We start from the raw sequence: 16,078 nt of genomic DNA, 5'->3' as shown, positions 1-16,078 counted from the left end.
TGGCTGGTGGCTTGAAGGGAGAAGCAAGAAATGGAAAAAGAATAGAGTTTAGATTAAGAATGGGGCTGCCATAGAAACTATCCAGGCCAGCTGAAGAGACAGTATTTATTTTGTACAGCTAATTGGCCGATAGAGATTTTTTTAAAACTGGGCCAAATGCTGAAGAGTCAGTGGCAGTTGTCCAAACAGAGCACTTCTTACACTGGAAAGGGAAAGTAAAAAAAAGTCACCTTTTTCCTACTGATCCATGCAGAAAACAGGGTTAAAATTCTAGTCAAAATTGAAGTCCATGTGAGATTTGCCATTGATTTTGATGGAGCTAGACACAACCCCAGATATTTTCTTTTCTATTTTCAGACACATACATTTATCTACCACCAATCAGCTGTCCTCTATTAGTGTTTTTTTCTAGTGTTTTCCAGCCTCCATGCCTATGTCTATATTAGGGAATTTCTGCTAAAATTTCTCAGCACTGCTACTGCTTGTCCAGTACCAATCTAAGGTTATATCAGTGCTGGTCTCTCTAGCTGTTTATATCTGTCAGTGTATTAAACGCTGTGCACATGTAACTGTGCACAGTGCTAGCCAGTATTACTTAGTTGTTGTTTCAGAGTAGCATCTCTATCTAGGTTCAATAACTTTATCTTTTAGTAAGCTTGACTGTGACTTTTAAACCACTCAGAGCTCTCAGCTCTGGTAGAGCTCAACCCATATTGGTCTTACAGATCTTTCAGTGCTAATGACATAAGACAGATGGATTGAATTGTTTGGGGTAGACCATTACTGACATTTTCTTTTGCTGTATGATACATGAACTGTACAGATGTACTGGAGTAAAGGAGTATTTAAAGCCATGACAGTTGTTTTCACATTAATTACAAAATTACTGCCTTGGATAAAGAATATATTGTTTCTGCATCTTTTGCTCCAACAAGATTTGCCCCAGTGTTCCAGAATTTCCTCTCAGCTCTCCCAGTTTTGAGTGACATGAATTGTTCTAATTCATCTCAAGGGATCATTAACTTTAAAACCTAATGAATACTATTCAAATGTCAGCTTTGCTATATAGTTGATTATTAGCCTTAGCAGCAGCAGTCAGTCACTTTGTTCATCTGTCTCAGTTTCAGATACAAATATTTGTCTGCAGGGCCATTTTGGCTACTGATTACTGCCAAACGGGGAAGAAGGAGAGCATATTCTCACAAAACATCTCCACCTACTAGAGAAGAGCAAGTCCAGAGCTCTCCTAAAGCTCAGGCTTCTTCTGTGTCTTCCAGATTCACAAATTCTTCATGAATCTCTTTTACAACAATCAAAAACCTGCAACTCTGTTGACCTCTGCTCACCTTTGACATAGAAGTTCCAAACCCAGGTGTGGAGTATTGATAGTTAGGGATTCCAGAAGATTCAACATAGAAAAATACCTAGAATTGTGTGCACAAATCAATAGTCCGCACATGACTGAAGATGTGCGGACTATTTATAGACTATTTATAGTCTATTTATAGACTAAAGGATTTTTTTTGTTTTGTTTTCAATACCTTTCTTTTCTGAACAGTTTTGGAAATGTTCAAGGATTCCAGTTTTGCCATTTACATTGCAGACTGATGCCTTCTGCAGAGCGCCAATCACCTGCTGGAGATTTCAAAGCCATCTCATTGCACAGCATACAGTCATGGATCTACATTTAACAGCCTCCACACCAGCGAAGTAAAAGATGCTACTGGCGCATTGCTGCACCTGATCTTCTAGTCCCTGGTGCTTATCTATAGACTGAACATCCCCAAAATGGATTGTCAGCTTGGTGGAATTTGTGCTGTCATGTTCTGCCTTTATAATACGCAATTAGTGATAATCATAGAAACAAACAGCTGATAAAACCAGCCAAATGTTTTGAGAACAGGCATAAAAACATCATAAAAACAAGTGGCTTCTCTACAATGCAGAGGATGCATCATTAAAATCTATACTAGGCCACCATTACTGGTTGGAGCTTCTAATAACCGAAGACATTCATAGTATATTTTATGAGCTTTAGGGTATGAGTAGCAGCAAGGAAAAAAAACAGCATAGTGATCAGCTGGTTTTCACCTGCCCTCAATATGTCCCCAGAACTCCTGAGGTGAAAGGCGAACACTGTAAATGAAAACTCAGAAAACTATGCAGTTTTCCAAGGAGAATTAATTTAACTAATGACATTACATGAATACCCTTTGTATCATGTGTCAAAGGTTATAGCATAATAAAGTTGTAAATTTTTTTGATTCAGTATTAGGGAGTCAACAGCAAGCATGCCAACCTGCACAGCATTTACAGAGGTTGGCCTCAATCTTCCAGAGAGAGCTCTTCTAGCTCTTCATCCTGACTAGCCTGCAAAGGCAAGCAGGTTTCTCAAAGAGAGATGGGAAAGGAAAACCAGCCCACTTCAGGATTTCATTAAAGAACAGAAACTGTGGTACATTAGTTTCACAGACTTCCAAAGCTTCTAGTTTCTACTATTACTTGGAGCTACATTCTGTATCTCTGAAAGTGTGCATTACTTCTTTAAAAAATAGGAACCACATACAATGTATGGAATAGGTGAAGTCCAAACTTTGGCTGTTACATAGAGCAACCATTTTTTAAATTCAGTCTCCTTTTTTTTTCCCCATGGACATCTCAGTTCAGAATTCTTTTGAGGACCTGGTTGCCTGTGTCAAGGAATTGTATGCAGAGAGACCTCATTTCCCTGAGGAAAGGCAAACCTACGTTTCTTACATGGAAGTGACACTGTAAACCAGCACATCAAGGAATCACAAAGATTTTAGGGACCTGCAGGTCTCACTGCCTTCTGTACAAACGAGCTTTTGCCTGCACTGGCTGCAGGCAGGAACTCTGGTTATTTGTCTGATGGACTGTTTTGCCCCTCAGGTCTGCTGCCAAGGAGTCCCACTCTCCCTGGCCAGCTGTTCTCTCAGAAGCCCTTCTCAGCAAAGGTCCAAATCAATGCTGAGGAAATTTCATAAAAGGCTTTATGATTTCACAGCCTTTAGAATGTCATTCACATGTCCCTGATTTAACAAACACAAGTTCTAGGAAGTTCAGATGCTTATCTCTGTAAATTAAAAAGGTTACAGCACTTGTAAGGTTATCACTTCACAAATATTCTTGCAGTGTTCACTGGGCACCCTACTGAGGAGCCAGTTTCTTGACTTTCTGTGTCTGACAAATAGCAAATTCCCAGATATAAACACTGGAGAACCACCCATTTATAAAAAATTACAGTATATTCAGGGAGAGAGCTTGGATAAACCGGTTCTTACACTTTGTGTACGTTCTGCCTCTCACACACTTCAGGACAACTGGTGACATTGCCCACTTCAGTCTGCAAGTAGTCCCACTGAGCTCCCTGAAGGTAACTTGCAAAGTACCAGAATGTGTCTCCTTGAAACTTCACTTCCACTTTTATTACCTTGGAAGAATCCCAGACCCTGACCAAAATGCGTTAACATGGAAGGAAGTTCAAAGCTTAAAGCTGACACATCTATAATGATATTTAATGTTTCTCCTCACCTGAACCATGCTTTCCTTTTCAGAGATGCTAAATACCAAAAACCTACATTTATGTGGAGAGGGGGCCTCAGCCTCTCTGCAAGACAAGGTAGCTATCTACATGCACAGTGATGTGACTGAAAAGCAGATATGACCTAAGGTGGGGGTTTTCGTAGACAGAACATGTATAAAGCAATAAGGAAGAAATATTTCAGCCTCAAAAATCTACTTCAAGATACTAAACCAATCTTTTTATTCTAGTCTTGGATTTGGAATAAAACATACAATGAATCTTATGAAACAAAATAGTAAAAATTAAACTGCTTTGCTGTTCAGACTAATTGTAGAAATATATTCAATTTATGGATGTCAATAGATGAACAGAAGTTAGCAGGGATAGGGACACGGTTTAAGTCCTAAGGGACTCTTCAGTATTCAGAAATCTGGCCATATTGATCATGCAATTCAGATGGGATAAAAAGGGGCAATACACATTTGTGGCCACATTCTACCCCCATCACTCCTGACAGCATTCCCAGCTTATTTAAAACAACATTCAAACTGTGCATTGGTTTCCCTTGTGGCTTAATTCTCATTATTCACTGAACTCCTTTTTACTAGAAACTGACTGAAGAGCCAGATTCTGAGCTCATTGTTTGGTTTTTTGCTGACTTCAATGAACAGCCTTCTCAGTTTCCAAGCCCAGCATTTCTATAGACTCAAAACAGTTGCAACCACCAACTAGGAAAATAAAAGCAGGTCAGGGATGGGGAGGCAGGATGAGTGAAAAGAGTGTGCATGTGCTTTTCAGAAAGAATGAGACTGAAAATTAGTAGAAGTTTTTCTCATAATAGATAACAACAAATGCCATCAATCAAGCATGGGAGATGTGTGTCCCAAACAGAAAAAAATGTAATAAAAAATAAAGGATGCATATTTCTCAGCTTGGAATAGTGGGTTTAAGTAGTGTTACTACTCCAACTTGAAAAATCGTAATTCTTCACAAGAGAAATAAGAACCATGAGCACTGATGACCTCATAGCAGCCTTCCAATATCTGAAGGAGACCTACAAGGATGCTGGGGAGGGACTCTTCATTAGGGACTGTAGTGGTAGGACAAGGGGTAATGGGTTTAAACTTAAACAGGGGAACTTTAGGTTAGATATAAGGAAGAAGTTCTTCACAGTGAGGGTGGTGAGGCACTGGAATAGGTTGCCCAAGGAAGTTGTGAATGCTCCAACCCTGACAGTGTTCAAGGCCAGGCTGGACAGAGCCTTGGGGGACATAGTTTAGTGTGTGGTGTCCCTGCTCATGGCAGGGGGGTTGGAACTAGATGATCTTAAGGTCCTTTCCAACCCAAACTATTCTATGATTCTATGATTCTAGTTTTCAGTAATACAAGGTTCATGCTGATGACAAAAGCCAGGATACTGTCTGATTGCTTCTCTGTCGTGGTTTTCCTGATGGATCAAGATAGTTTAACTTGCCAGTGGTTCACTGGAAATTACTGTTTTGAGAACCAGAGAGCTCACTGTTCTAAGGTTGAGTGCCACCCAAGCCCTCTCAATCTGGACTGCTCTGAATCAGAGAGAAAAACAAAAATCTGATCACCTTATCAAGGATTCCTCATGGACCCTGGATCTGTGCCAGCTCTGTGTCTTCAAGCCTTCCTGGTAAGTTTCTCCCAACTTTACCCTGGGCAAGTGTCCTACACAGTGACTTTGCAACAGGCTCACTGAGATACTCTCATACTGTATTTGTGGCTGTGAGTGCAGTTGGTCCACACACCAAAGCTACCTGTCATTTAGCGAGCTAATTTACCCACGGAATTTTATCATCTTGTAATTTCTGGTTAAGCTGACACAGTGGTTTTCAACCTGTGGCACACTTATGCCTCTAAGTCTATACACTACTTCTACTTAGTGGAAAACTGCTAAGAAAAACAGGTTTCCTGCCAGTAGACTCAAATTTGTTCTTAAAGGGGTTCAGTGAAAATTTTTAGAGGATAGTAAAATTAGCATGAGCTACAGCATATGATCAATTCTGATTTAGAATTCGAATGGCCAGAGTTATAAAGTATGCCTCGATTAATCGCTCCAATAATTAATTAGATTAATTAATTAGAAAAACATGAACCTTCAGTCTAACCTGAACACTGAATGTTATTCTGAATTCATCCAGTCAATTAAAGAGCCCTTCACAATTGGATTTTTTTTCATCCTTGTAGGCCCCCTTCAGATACTGGAAGGCTGCTGCGAGGTCTCCAGGCAGCCCACTCCACCCCTAAATTTACAGGTGTGTGTTTCTCATGCCAGCAATACACAACTAAATGCCCAGTATCGGCCACCATGGCATGTATTTTTCAATAGAGTCTGTTTTACTTTTATGTCTTCCTTTCCTTTTTAAAGAAGAAGACAACCAAGTGGTATTTACTGCAATGTCAGTGTCAAGAAACTAACAGCTTGATCCAGCTCCCATCAAAATTAATGGAAAAACTCACACACTTTCAGGGGGTGTTGGTTTAGACTTGTAGTGGACAGGTTTTTTGCTCAGGAGCCATCTTATTCCCAACCAGGTGTCTTACAGTCTGAGAGGTGCAACCACGTCTGCACACCACTGCCCCTGACCCAATAAATCTGGCTTGTTTTGAAAGCCAGATCCAATACCTGGGCCACAAGTGAAGTCATCCTTAGGAACAGAGCAATCAAAAATTGTAAAGCTCCTAAAAAGAATACTTTTTTCTGGATTAGCCACTTGGCTACATTGTGTGTATTGCATTTCCATCTTTCTTGTCATATGAAAGTGAACATTCTTTATTGCTTATGTTGGGAAGTATCTTGTAGTACATATACAGGGTAAGAAATCTGGCTGAATTAGCATTACAAAATAAACTTTAATATTGATAGATTTCCAAGGTTGCTTTTCTGGTTGATGATTATTTATTTTTTTACTTTTGGTGGATGGCAGTACTGTTTTTTACACACAGTCTCTTTCTTTCAGCTGAGTGTACTTTATATGCTGTAAAACATGTTTGCCTTTTTATCCTTTTTAATGTATTCTGTTTTCCCCAGTCCTGTAGTAGCTATTTGGTTGGATGTTTATTTCATGTAGCAGAAAATACCTACCACAGAAATGCAAAGGCAGCCTGACAGCAAGCTTCTCTTTGGGCATGTTGACATCATCCTCCTCTCTGAGCTCTAATTCAACTTTCAACACAATGCCTAAAACCGCAGAGCCTCTGGGCACAAAAGATGAACATGAGAATACACTTGTGCATTCTGTTGCCCTGTAAGCAAATTGCCTTGTTAATGAGGAATCAGTCAAATAATGGGTTTGGTAGTCTGGGTTTAGATTAGCTAAGATAAAGTGTGAAAGTGTTTTTTGGTATATCACAGGCAGCAGCACATCCTGTTCAGCGTTCTGGGCTATGAAAGTCATTGAGTAATTTTTCAACCTCTCTTAAAAGAAAAGACAAGACACAGCTATTTCATGTGTAATAACTACTTTTTGAAAAAAACGAGGAAGCTAGGATTTTTTAACTTCACTGATAGGCCAAACCAGGCCTGCACTTTACAAAATGCATATATACCTCATAAAAGATAACTCCCACTTTCAGCTGTCTGGTTGTATTTACATGGATTGTACCTGGAAGGAGGAGAGGAGAATGCCACTGCTTTCATGTAATAAAGAAAAGAAACTCTGTGAGTATGTACATACAACCAACATTTGTGGGGTGAACATTGCTTCCCCTGCTCATGATGCAATAAATCATGATAAGCACACGCACAGAGAAGCCCTGCAGACTAGATAATGTACTGTGAATTGCTGCTCCATGCTATCCTGTTCATGTACTTATACATGTAATGAATTGTATCTCAACTCTCTTCCAATAAAGAGAATGCTCCAAGCTGGTTGCTGTCTGAGCTCTGCATTTCAGCAGCTGGAAGTTGATGGAAGAGAGGAGGGAAAAGGCATCCATATTTCTATAGTTTTCCAGGCTAAATAGCTTGGATGAGAGAAGAGGGTAGCATAACTGAATCACTCAGACAATCTGATCTTTCAGCTAGTGGTGTTGGGAGGTTAAAATAATTTTACAAATAAACAGTTAAAAAAAGGCAGGCGGTAGCTTATATGTTTGACAGGAAGGCTGTAATTATGCTCTGCTCTGTACCACATGAAATACTAAACTATGGAAATTTTGCATTATCTGTCCTTCTTTTGTAGAACTAGTACATTCTCTTCTTATCATAATGTCCCATCTGGTACATTATTCAAATTCAAGCCAAAGTATTCTAACACTTGAGATATCACATAAACAAAAACAATGTGAAGAAGCTCACAATAAACATATCACAAAAACCTGCTTCTTGGCCTTCTAAAATCTTGCTTGCTCTGCTTTGATGTGGCAAAGAGCCCATCAAACCTGCTTGACCAGCTTCCTCACAGGGACACAATCTGAAGGTAGACCATGTCTTCCACAGGTAGCTCTTTGTCATCCTCAGCACATTTTCTGTAGTGGTGGATGCGTCAGGGCACAGTGATGGGACTCATGTTTCTCTGGTCCAGCAATCAGCCAATGCTGTTCTATCAGCTAGGCATAAGAGAATTGCCTATGTTGTAGACCCACAGTCTGTTTTACAGTGCTTTTGAATTTCCTTCGTTCTGACAGAAGAATAGTTCAGTGTTGGCACACATGGTGAGTCAGCTTCAGGGCTGTTATAACCTGTAATAGTTGGTGACAGCGTCCAAGACACTGGTATGTCAGGCCAAAGACAGCTGGTTGGCAGCAATCCTCACTCTTTCACTGACTTTGCCTGCTCTGTAGTTATGACATGGACAGCAGAAAGAGGTTTGAAAACCTCTGTGTGAGACACATGAAATGTGTGCCTGCAGTGGACTTTGTATTTAACAGAAACATGCATATAATCACCAGATTTTTATTCCACAGCGACAGGACAGGAAAAGCATCTCTCTCATCTTAGCTGTTAAGGATAATTTGTTTTAAATAGACTAAGTAAAAACCCTAATCATCTTCTCTGTCTTTTAGAAGTGGTTAGTTTCTTTAATGCAGTTGACTTCAGAGATTCATCACTGCATGTACTGTAATTGCAATGAGAAGTATGCTGCTCTCAAGATTGAGTCTAAGCAGAACTCCCCTTCGATAAACTAATCTTTCTAAAATCCACTGTGCTTTGTGTTTAACAGAGCCAGCAGCTAGCTATTAGTTATTTTACATATATATACATTTATATTTTGTTCTCTTTTCTATAGAGTACAGCATGCTGAAAAGTAGGAATGGGGCACCTCAACAGATATTTGTTATGGCTGTATTCTTCCTTTCACCAGCAACACAAACCACACAATCCTTACAGCAATCAGCAAGAAACACATCAGGTTAAATCCCTCATTTCTTTAGCATAATATGAAGTCTGTCTTTCTCTCGTATTACCATTCTGGCCAGTCAGGTATGTGAGGTTTTTCTAGGCAACAGGTGTTTTTTGAAATAAAATACAACCTTCCCCTTCAGCTCATTATGTGAAAGAGGCAGCAGCTGCAAGTATAATGCTGAGGACACATGGTCTATAAGACACCCAGAAGAAAAATATTCCTTGTTCCACTTGTTAAGGTAAAGCACAGATGTTGCTTCAGTGATAAGCATGAGCATAAGGCAACCAGTCTGCTTCATGTTGTAAACTCAGAAGCTAGGATTTCAGAATATTGAGAAGGCTGCTATCAGAATCACTGGTTTCTTTATGAAAGGAAAAGTTGTTCATGTCTAAGCTCATAGTCCTAGCAAATACTCCTTATCACAGTTTGCATTACACTGTCATCAACAATATGGTAGGGACTATCCACAGACTTGGCAGATAACAATCTTTTATATCGACTCAGTTGTGAGTATCAAATAGTGGCAAATGCATAAATTAATACACTGATTTAAACATTTACAGATAGTGTATATTAAAAAGGTTTCAGTCATTTAGAATGTTAAATGCAACTTTTGTCCCTGCTTACTGTTGGTACTAAGGCTATTTCTGTATCTCTCAGATCTAGACTGTTGAGAAATCAACTGCAAAACAATGGTGTCTAATGAATATAATGACCAAAGCTAGAAGTGATGCTTTCCAGGGAGCAATTTGCTGCTCAGTTAGGTTGATAATTGACAACCTCCACCCCTGTTTATTGATTTATCTGTAAGAACAAAGTACATACATTGTAGCTTATAGTATAACTGTTAAGGTAAAAAGGCTTTTTCTAATAAAAAGGAAATGCAGCATTTCCTTAGAAAGATCCTCTATTACTGCCTGATGTTCTTACTTCCTACTTTCCTAGGCCTAACTAGGTCAGAAACTCTAGTCTACCATCAATAACATAGAACACCACAGAAAAAACAGTTCACAGAATAATCCCAGACCTCTTGCTCTGTGAGTAGACTGGTTACTTTGGCTGTCTTGCAAAATATTTATGCTGGCCTTGCAGCATAAGTCCCAGAAGCTTGTAGGACTGCATGTTTTTCTGACTACAGCATTTGTTATGCAGAGTAGCAGCTGCAATGAATTGGGAAATGTACACACAGAGAAAGGCCCAATGGCATGGATCTACTAGGAAAAAAAAAGCTTCCTATTCCCTCAGATCCAGGTCAGACCTGGCTCTTTCATGTGTGTTTTTCTTGCAAAAACTATATTGGTAAGCTATTGGTAAGATGAGTCCATCCCTTATCATTCTATCCCACCAGTTTTAGAGAAGATAGGCTTAAAAGATAAAATGAAACAAACAAGCTCTGATCACAAGGTATTATGAGGTTACAAAGTAATTTCATCAAGAAAATGATAGCATAGTACTTCCTTGCTGTGACATACATGATAGAAAAGTGTCATTTAAGTGTGACCTAATAATTTTTTAGTTTGATATATTGTTCTGAATGAAAAAGATGTAATAAAAACAGACAATCAAAAGAACAAAATATCTACATGAATTGGAATGGTGATACATCTGCCTAGAAGACAACCACAAGAAGTTATCACTGCTCGGACCCACCTATTGTTTGCTACTCATTTGACTTGTGTTTTTAATTGTGTTCCTGTCCTGCAAAGGGCTTAGCAGCCAACAGGCCAATTCCAATCCCTTGCAACTGAGGATGTTTATATATTTTGTCTACTATGGTCTTCAACCTTCGAAGGGGAGCAGGGTTATGGATCCATATGTATGTATCCATACAGCCTTTTGACCTTCCTGAACCAGCTGTCCTCAGTGTGTTACACTAGGTTATTACTACTACAAGAACTAATAGTTCAGAATACCACTATTAGGATTCTCTTCTACCCAGCAATCAAGGCTGATCACACAGATTCCAAGACTTGTATGCTTGCATCATGGAGAGAAAATCTGAGTAAATACTCACGTGTGTCTTCACATCACCTTCAAGAATCCTGCTGTACCTGAGAAACTCAGCAACACTTCCATTCAGCAGCCTATCAAAGGCTTCAACATATGGTGCTATGCCTATAGAAGAAGAGCATTCCATTATAATGGGCTCATAAAGTACGTAATGCATAGGACATTCCTTTGTAGCAGATGAAGGAGAAATACCATATAAACGGGAAATTGCTGTAACTTAATTTCTGCCATACTCATTGATTTGTGACATCAGCGAAATAGGATGTCTAATGAATTTCTCCTAGCTAGAAAAAACCCTGCTCTTGGTAGAACTTGGCTAGGAACATGAAGAGAATTTACTCTGTATAGAGTAGTGGGAAGCCTCTTCTGTCTTACAATGACAGGTGCTAAAATAAGTATTTCTCAGCCCTTCAAAGATCTAGTGGTCTGATAAGCATGACTGTCTTAACAAAACTCTGCTGTTGCACGTAAAACAAATATTATCTCCTAAAAAGAATCTGTACTGTACTGAACAACCCACCCATTCCTGAAGATCTTTGCATTGTTTGGTGAGTTTTAGTAGCAAGCAATTACATTTCCAGTTAGATAAGAGTCTTCAAAATAGGCCGACAGTGGATTTATGCAGTGAAATGTGGCTTTGTCATCTCCTTACTTTGTTGTCTGACCTTGCAAAACTGCCACTGGATAAAGAGAGCTCAAATGAGTCCTCTAGATGACACATCCCATTGACTATATATGCTACATATTCTAACAGAGGAATAAAAATGCTTTTTTCTCTATGGTATACAGAGCAGTTTCCTGACAAGGTGGACAATCAGTTTCTTATGCACCTGGCTTCTAAAAGGCTTCATGTGGTACCTTTTAAGACAGCAAAGGTAATCTTCCCTTGGATGTTTTCCAGCCCTCCTTTACTCCCTTTATGTCTTTTCTATGCCTCAGAACCTTTGCCAGGTCCAGCATGAGCAATGCACATGTGAATTTATGGCATCTGTAGGATCTGAGAGACCAAGGTTAAAATTCTTCCCAGCCTCTCTTCCTCATTAATGAAGCTTGAAGATTGCTCTGAAGAGGTACCAGGCTTTCCCCCAAGAGTTTGCTTTAACCTTTTGGCACTATATGACAATTATGTCCAAATTCATAATCTTGAAAGCCCTCTTTATTCCACAAGAGTCATCTGGCTCCTTGACAGAAAAAAGAAAGGCTCTGGCAACTGGAGTTTGCAATGGCCTGTGTGAAAAAAAAATGTAGTTAGTCAGCTAGGCGGGATTTCAAGGCTCCTTTTGTTCTCTTGATGTCACTCACCTTCAATTCTGAGGAATTTCTGGGCTTTCTTCCATATTAAGTGTTTGTGTGTAAAACCCTCAAATGACCTAGTGTACAAAAGGTTTTAGCTGTGGAGATACTTTCCAAAGCCTGTTTATGTTCTTTGTCAAAATCTGTGTATGTCTCCAAGAGAATCACTGTAATCTTTTACTTTAGAGCTGAGTTTTAAATAGCAGTTCACTAAATGGCAATTGTCCTATGCAAAACTAGAAAGCAACTATGCTATTTTTTACTATTCAATACAGCTAACTCCCAGGAGCACTTACTAGAATTTGCTGTGGGCTGTGCACAGCAATTGAATGATTTGTTTGCAATCCTGCCTTTGCAATGCCATTTAGGAAAACAGTAAAGGTACAGTTCTCCCAATAATCAATTCTATATTAATTAAATAATAATTCTAATTATGGAATGATCATTTAGGAGAGGGGCTTATGGCAGAAATAAGAAACATATCTCCATTTCCACTAGAGACTTTAAAAAGGTCACACTCTGGCTGAGTGTCAATTTTAAAGGAGAGAAAGAGACTTGTTTTGTAAGACTGTCAACTCTGCAGTTGCTGTGGATGTTACGTGAACCTCTTCAGAGGCACACTAGCACAGGCATACAGAATGATATTTGTGGAACTATATGTGTATCAGTCGCCCAAACTGAAGAACAGACACAGTCTTTCCTAACTGCATCAGCAATAGCTAATTTCCAAGTCCCTGTGTGAAACAGCTCTACCTGGAGATGTGGTGCAGGCTGGCAAGTGCCCCATAGTGCTGCTCATCTCAGTTTCTTACTGCAATCTCCCAGTGGGTGTGTTTTAAAACCTCACTCCAGTAAGGGTTGTCAGGTGGTTTCTTCTAGGGAGCTGTTGGGGTTTTAAGGCTGTGCTTCCCTGTGGAGTGAATCTTTTCACCTGACTGAGCTCGTAGGTTAGGCCAAGGATATACCAATTTTCACGGAAGTACCTCACATGATGAGTTTATCTCCTGTTCTGAAGAGCAGTACTGAGCTCTGGAGTAATAGACATGCACCTAAATGCACCTCATTGTAGAACTGAAGCCTGTATTTTTTAAAAATGTAGATTTCCTAGCAGTGATTGATTTGTCAGTTTGTACATGGATCGTGTCTCTCCATGACTTTGCTATGGTTTGCTATCTGTCTAGGTTTTCTCTGGACTGTAAGCATTTTATTACTAACTCATGTGCTATGGAAGCCTGCTGGAAGATGCTCCCTTCCTGCTACAGAAACATGCTGCTTTCAGCCAGCTGCTCTACAGCAGCTGCTGGTGTATAGGCACATGGTAAACACAACTTTGGGGAAGGTTCCTCGCATGTGTTATTGGATAAAGGCTGGCACACAGGGACAATAAAGCTGCTGACATATACTGACTTGCTTCTGTGTCACTAAGGGAGCTGCCTACAACTTTCTGCTTGTTCTGCAGCTTCTGTACAGCAACTGAGCCTGTGCTGGGATGTGCTGTTCTCTGGAGAATGCATGAAGGGCCAAGGAATACAGAAAGCAAAGGACATGAATCTAGTAAAAGGATATATTTTGGGGTTCTGGGTGAAAAAACAAGCTCTGGAGAAAGGAGAGGACACTATTGAATCAACATTGTAACTGCCATGTTTCTAACGTTATTTACCCTGTAGATTTCAGGAACAACAAATTCAGGAGTGAAAAAATATGATTTGGGGATGTGATGTAAATAAATGAATTTTCTAGGCTATATCAATTTAGAATTATACATACAACTAAGCTTGTCACATGGCTTTTCTAAATTCATTTTTAAAATACTACTTCCTTTTGATACAGAATTTGTAAGGGGTGGGGATTACACTCCCTCTTAGAAGACAAACTTGAGTGCTACTTGCAATTTTTTGATAACAGAGAGGTGGTACTTCAAAAAACCAGACTTACTTCCATTGACTCCATTGATGGCATCACACTCCATTCCACCAGATCTGTGTGAGTCTGAAAATAGTGATTCAAGTCGAGTCACTGCTTTCTCCAGTCTCTCCATCAGACCATGAGTCTCTGCCATTCTGAAAAAAAAATAAATCATTAAGGATAAAACCAGTGTTAGGTGCCTCTGAGAAAAGCTAAAGCTTTAGTTCATGTTACAGTCCTGTTCATCTTGGGGCTTTATCTTTATCAGCTTTTATGGTAAAACTTGTATTTTTGAAGTATTGTCTTTCTGGCATATAAGCAGCTGCAGTGGAGCAGCTGACGTATGGTAACTTGCTTTGTCAACAGGGCATATGATCAGCACTCAGCCCCTGTTTTTCATTGCAAACTGCAAATTCAAAACACTGCTAGCGTAGCTTTGGGCAGTCTATATGTGGACAATTCATGACAAATGTCTGTGTATGCTCCCAATCAGATATTGAGATGACTGGAATATTTATAAATATAACTGGTAAAAACTTATGTCCACAGTGATTTACATCAGTTATTTACAGAGGCAAAAATACAGACTCAATTAATTCTTGACTGAAAGCCAGACTTTCAGTGTATATTTCCTGATTTTTTAAAAGATACATTCTGAAATTTGCCTCGGTCTTTTATGCTTTGTAGTAAGACTCCCACAAGAAGCCAAGGTGGTTTTCTGTTTATTCTGATATGATTTCCCATCACTTCATTTTTTTCTAAGGAAAGTACCTGATGTGAATCAGTGTTTCCCAAGGCTTTTAAATCATGCAATAATGACCTTTTGGAAAGAAGAAAAATAATCCAGGGGCTTGCTTGTACAGTACTGCTACAGTGCTTTTGATTTAAAATTAAGTAGAAATTAGGTTAAATTTTTAGCAACGCACACATTGCTTTCTTTGCCCACAATGTGATTATCTGCTCTTTTATATGTGAGGAAGTGTAGGCATTGACATTTTTGAATACCGGCCAATGGCTCAGGGAACACAGTGCTATCTATATACACCTCAGACGGAGAAACGGTTATGTAAGCAAAGACAAAGCTATGTTTAAATCCCTGGTCATTTAATGTATAAGTTTAACATACATGTTTCATGTTCCTCACTTAAGGTTGTGAGTGTTTTATTCTGCTAACCGACATAGAGTAAGCGGGGGCGGGGGGGAGAGATGATTTGTGGCTCTTGATTAACATGATCCTTGTGAATGTCTCCAGCTCAGCTACCACACTACACTACATCCCCTGCCCAGCACTGGGGTGTGGGGGCAATGGGGCAACTTGCATTCCCAGCTGGGGCATGCAAGTAGTGGAGTCCCTACCCACAAGATACGGATTGCTGTATGGCTTGTAGACTAGAAAAGCTGGAATATATGTGTAAATTCATAAACTATCCTGCTATACCAAAGCATAATAGTAGATTCCAAGAAACTGTGCAATACTAGCAACCAAAACAAACATTGCGGCTTCAGTGTCCCCATGCTCAGGGGAGAATCAATCATAGAATAGTTAGGGTTGGAAAGGACCGTAAGATCATCTAGTTCCTAAGTACTATAATTAAAAAGTAAAGTAACATGAAAAGAAAGAGGGTTTTTTACAAATTAGTATTAATAAATCTTATGCATAAAAATAGTAATAGTAATTTTATTTTTAACATGTACATGTGAGAAAAGATTAGCTACTAGGACTATGGAAGCACATGCAGAGCTCTTGCAGAGTCATGATGCCTGTCAAACAAGGTGGGACCTTCAGATTTCACCCTATAAATATAATGAGGTTTGTGTTTGACCTAAAAGCGAAGCAGAAGATTTTAGTGAGAAACCCTTTGGAGAACCATTCTCATGAGAAAGCTTTATCTGGAATTTATGGGGTTTTCCTATTTACATTAAACAGAAAGCAAACCCACAAAAGAGGATG

The 16,078-nt window shown here is 39.4% G+C and overlaps 1 protein-coding gene across 1 annotated transcript in view; it reads right to left on the bottom strand.

Moving 5' to 3' along the window:
* The window catches only part of CAP2 (CAP, adenylate cyclase-associated protein, 2 (yeast)), a 54,731-nt gene extending 40,450 nt beyond the window's left edge, over positions 1–14,281 (bottom strand). Inside the window, exons 1-2 of the mRNA XM_010017625.1 lie at positions 14,158–14,281; positions 10,934–11,034 (exon numbers count right to left, since the gene is read on the bottom strand). Coding sequence (XP_010015927.1) covers positions 10,934–11,034; positions 14,158–14,281 — 225 coding nt within the window. The remainder of the gene's footprint in view (positions 1–10,933; positions 11,035–14,157) is intronic.
* Positions 14,282–16,078: the final 1,797 nt, after the last annotated feature.

The sequence above is a fragment of the Nestor notabilis genome, unplaced genomic scaffold, assembly GCF_000696875.1.
Source record: "Nestor notabilis isolate BGI_N333 unplaced genomic scaffold, ASM69687v1 scaffold5577, whole genome shotgun sequence".
NCBI lineage: Eukaryota > Metazoa > Chordata > Aves > Psittaciformes > Psittacidae > Nestor > Nestor notabilis.
This window is presented reverse-complemented; position numbering and strand designations above follow the sequence as displayed.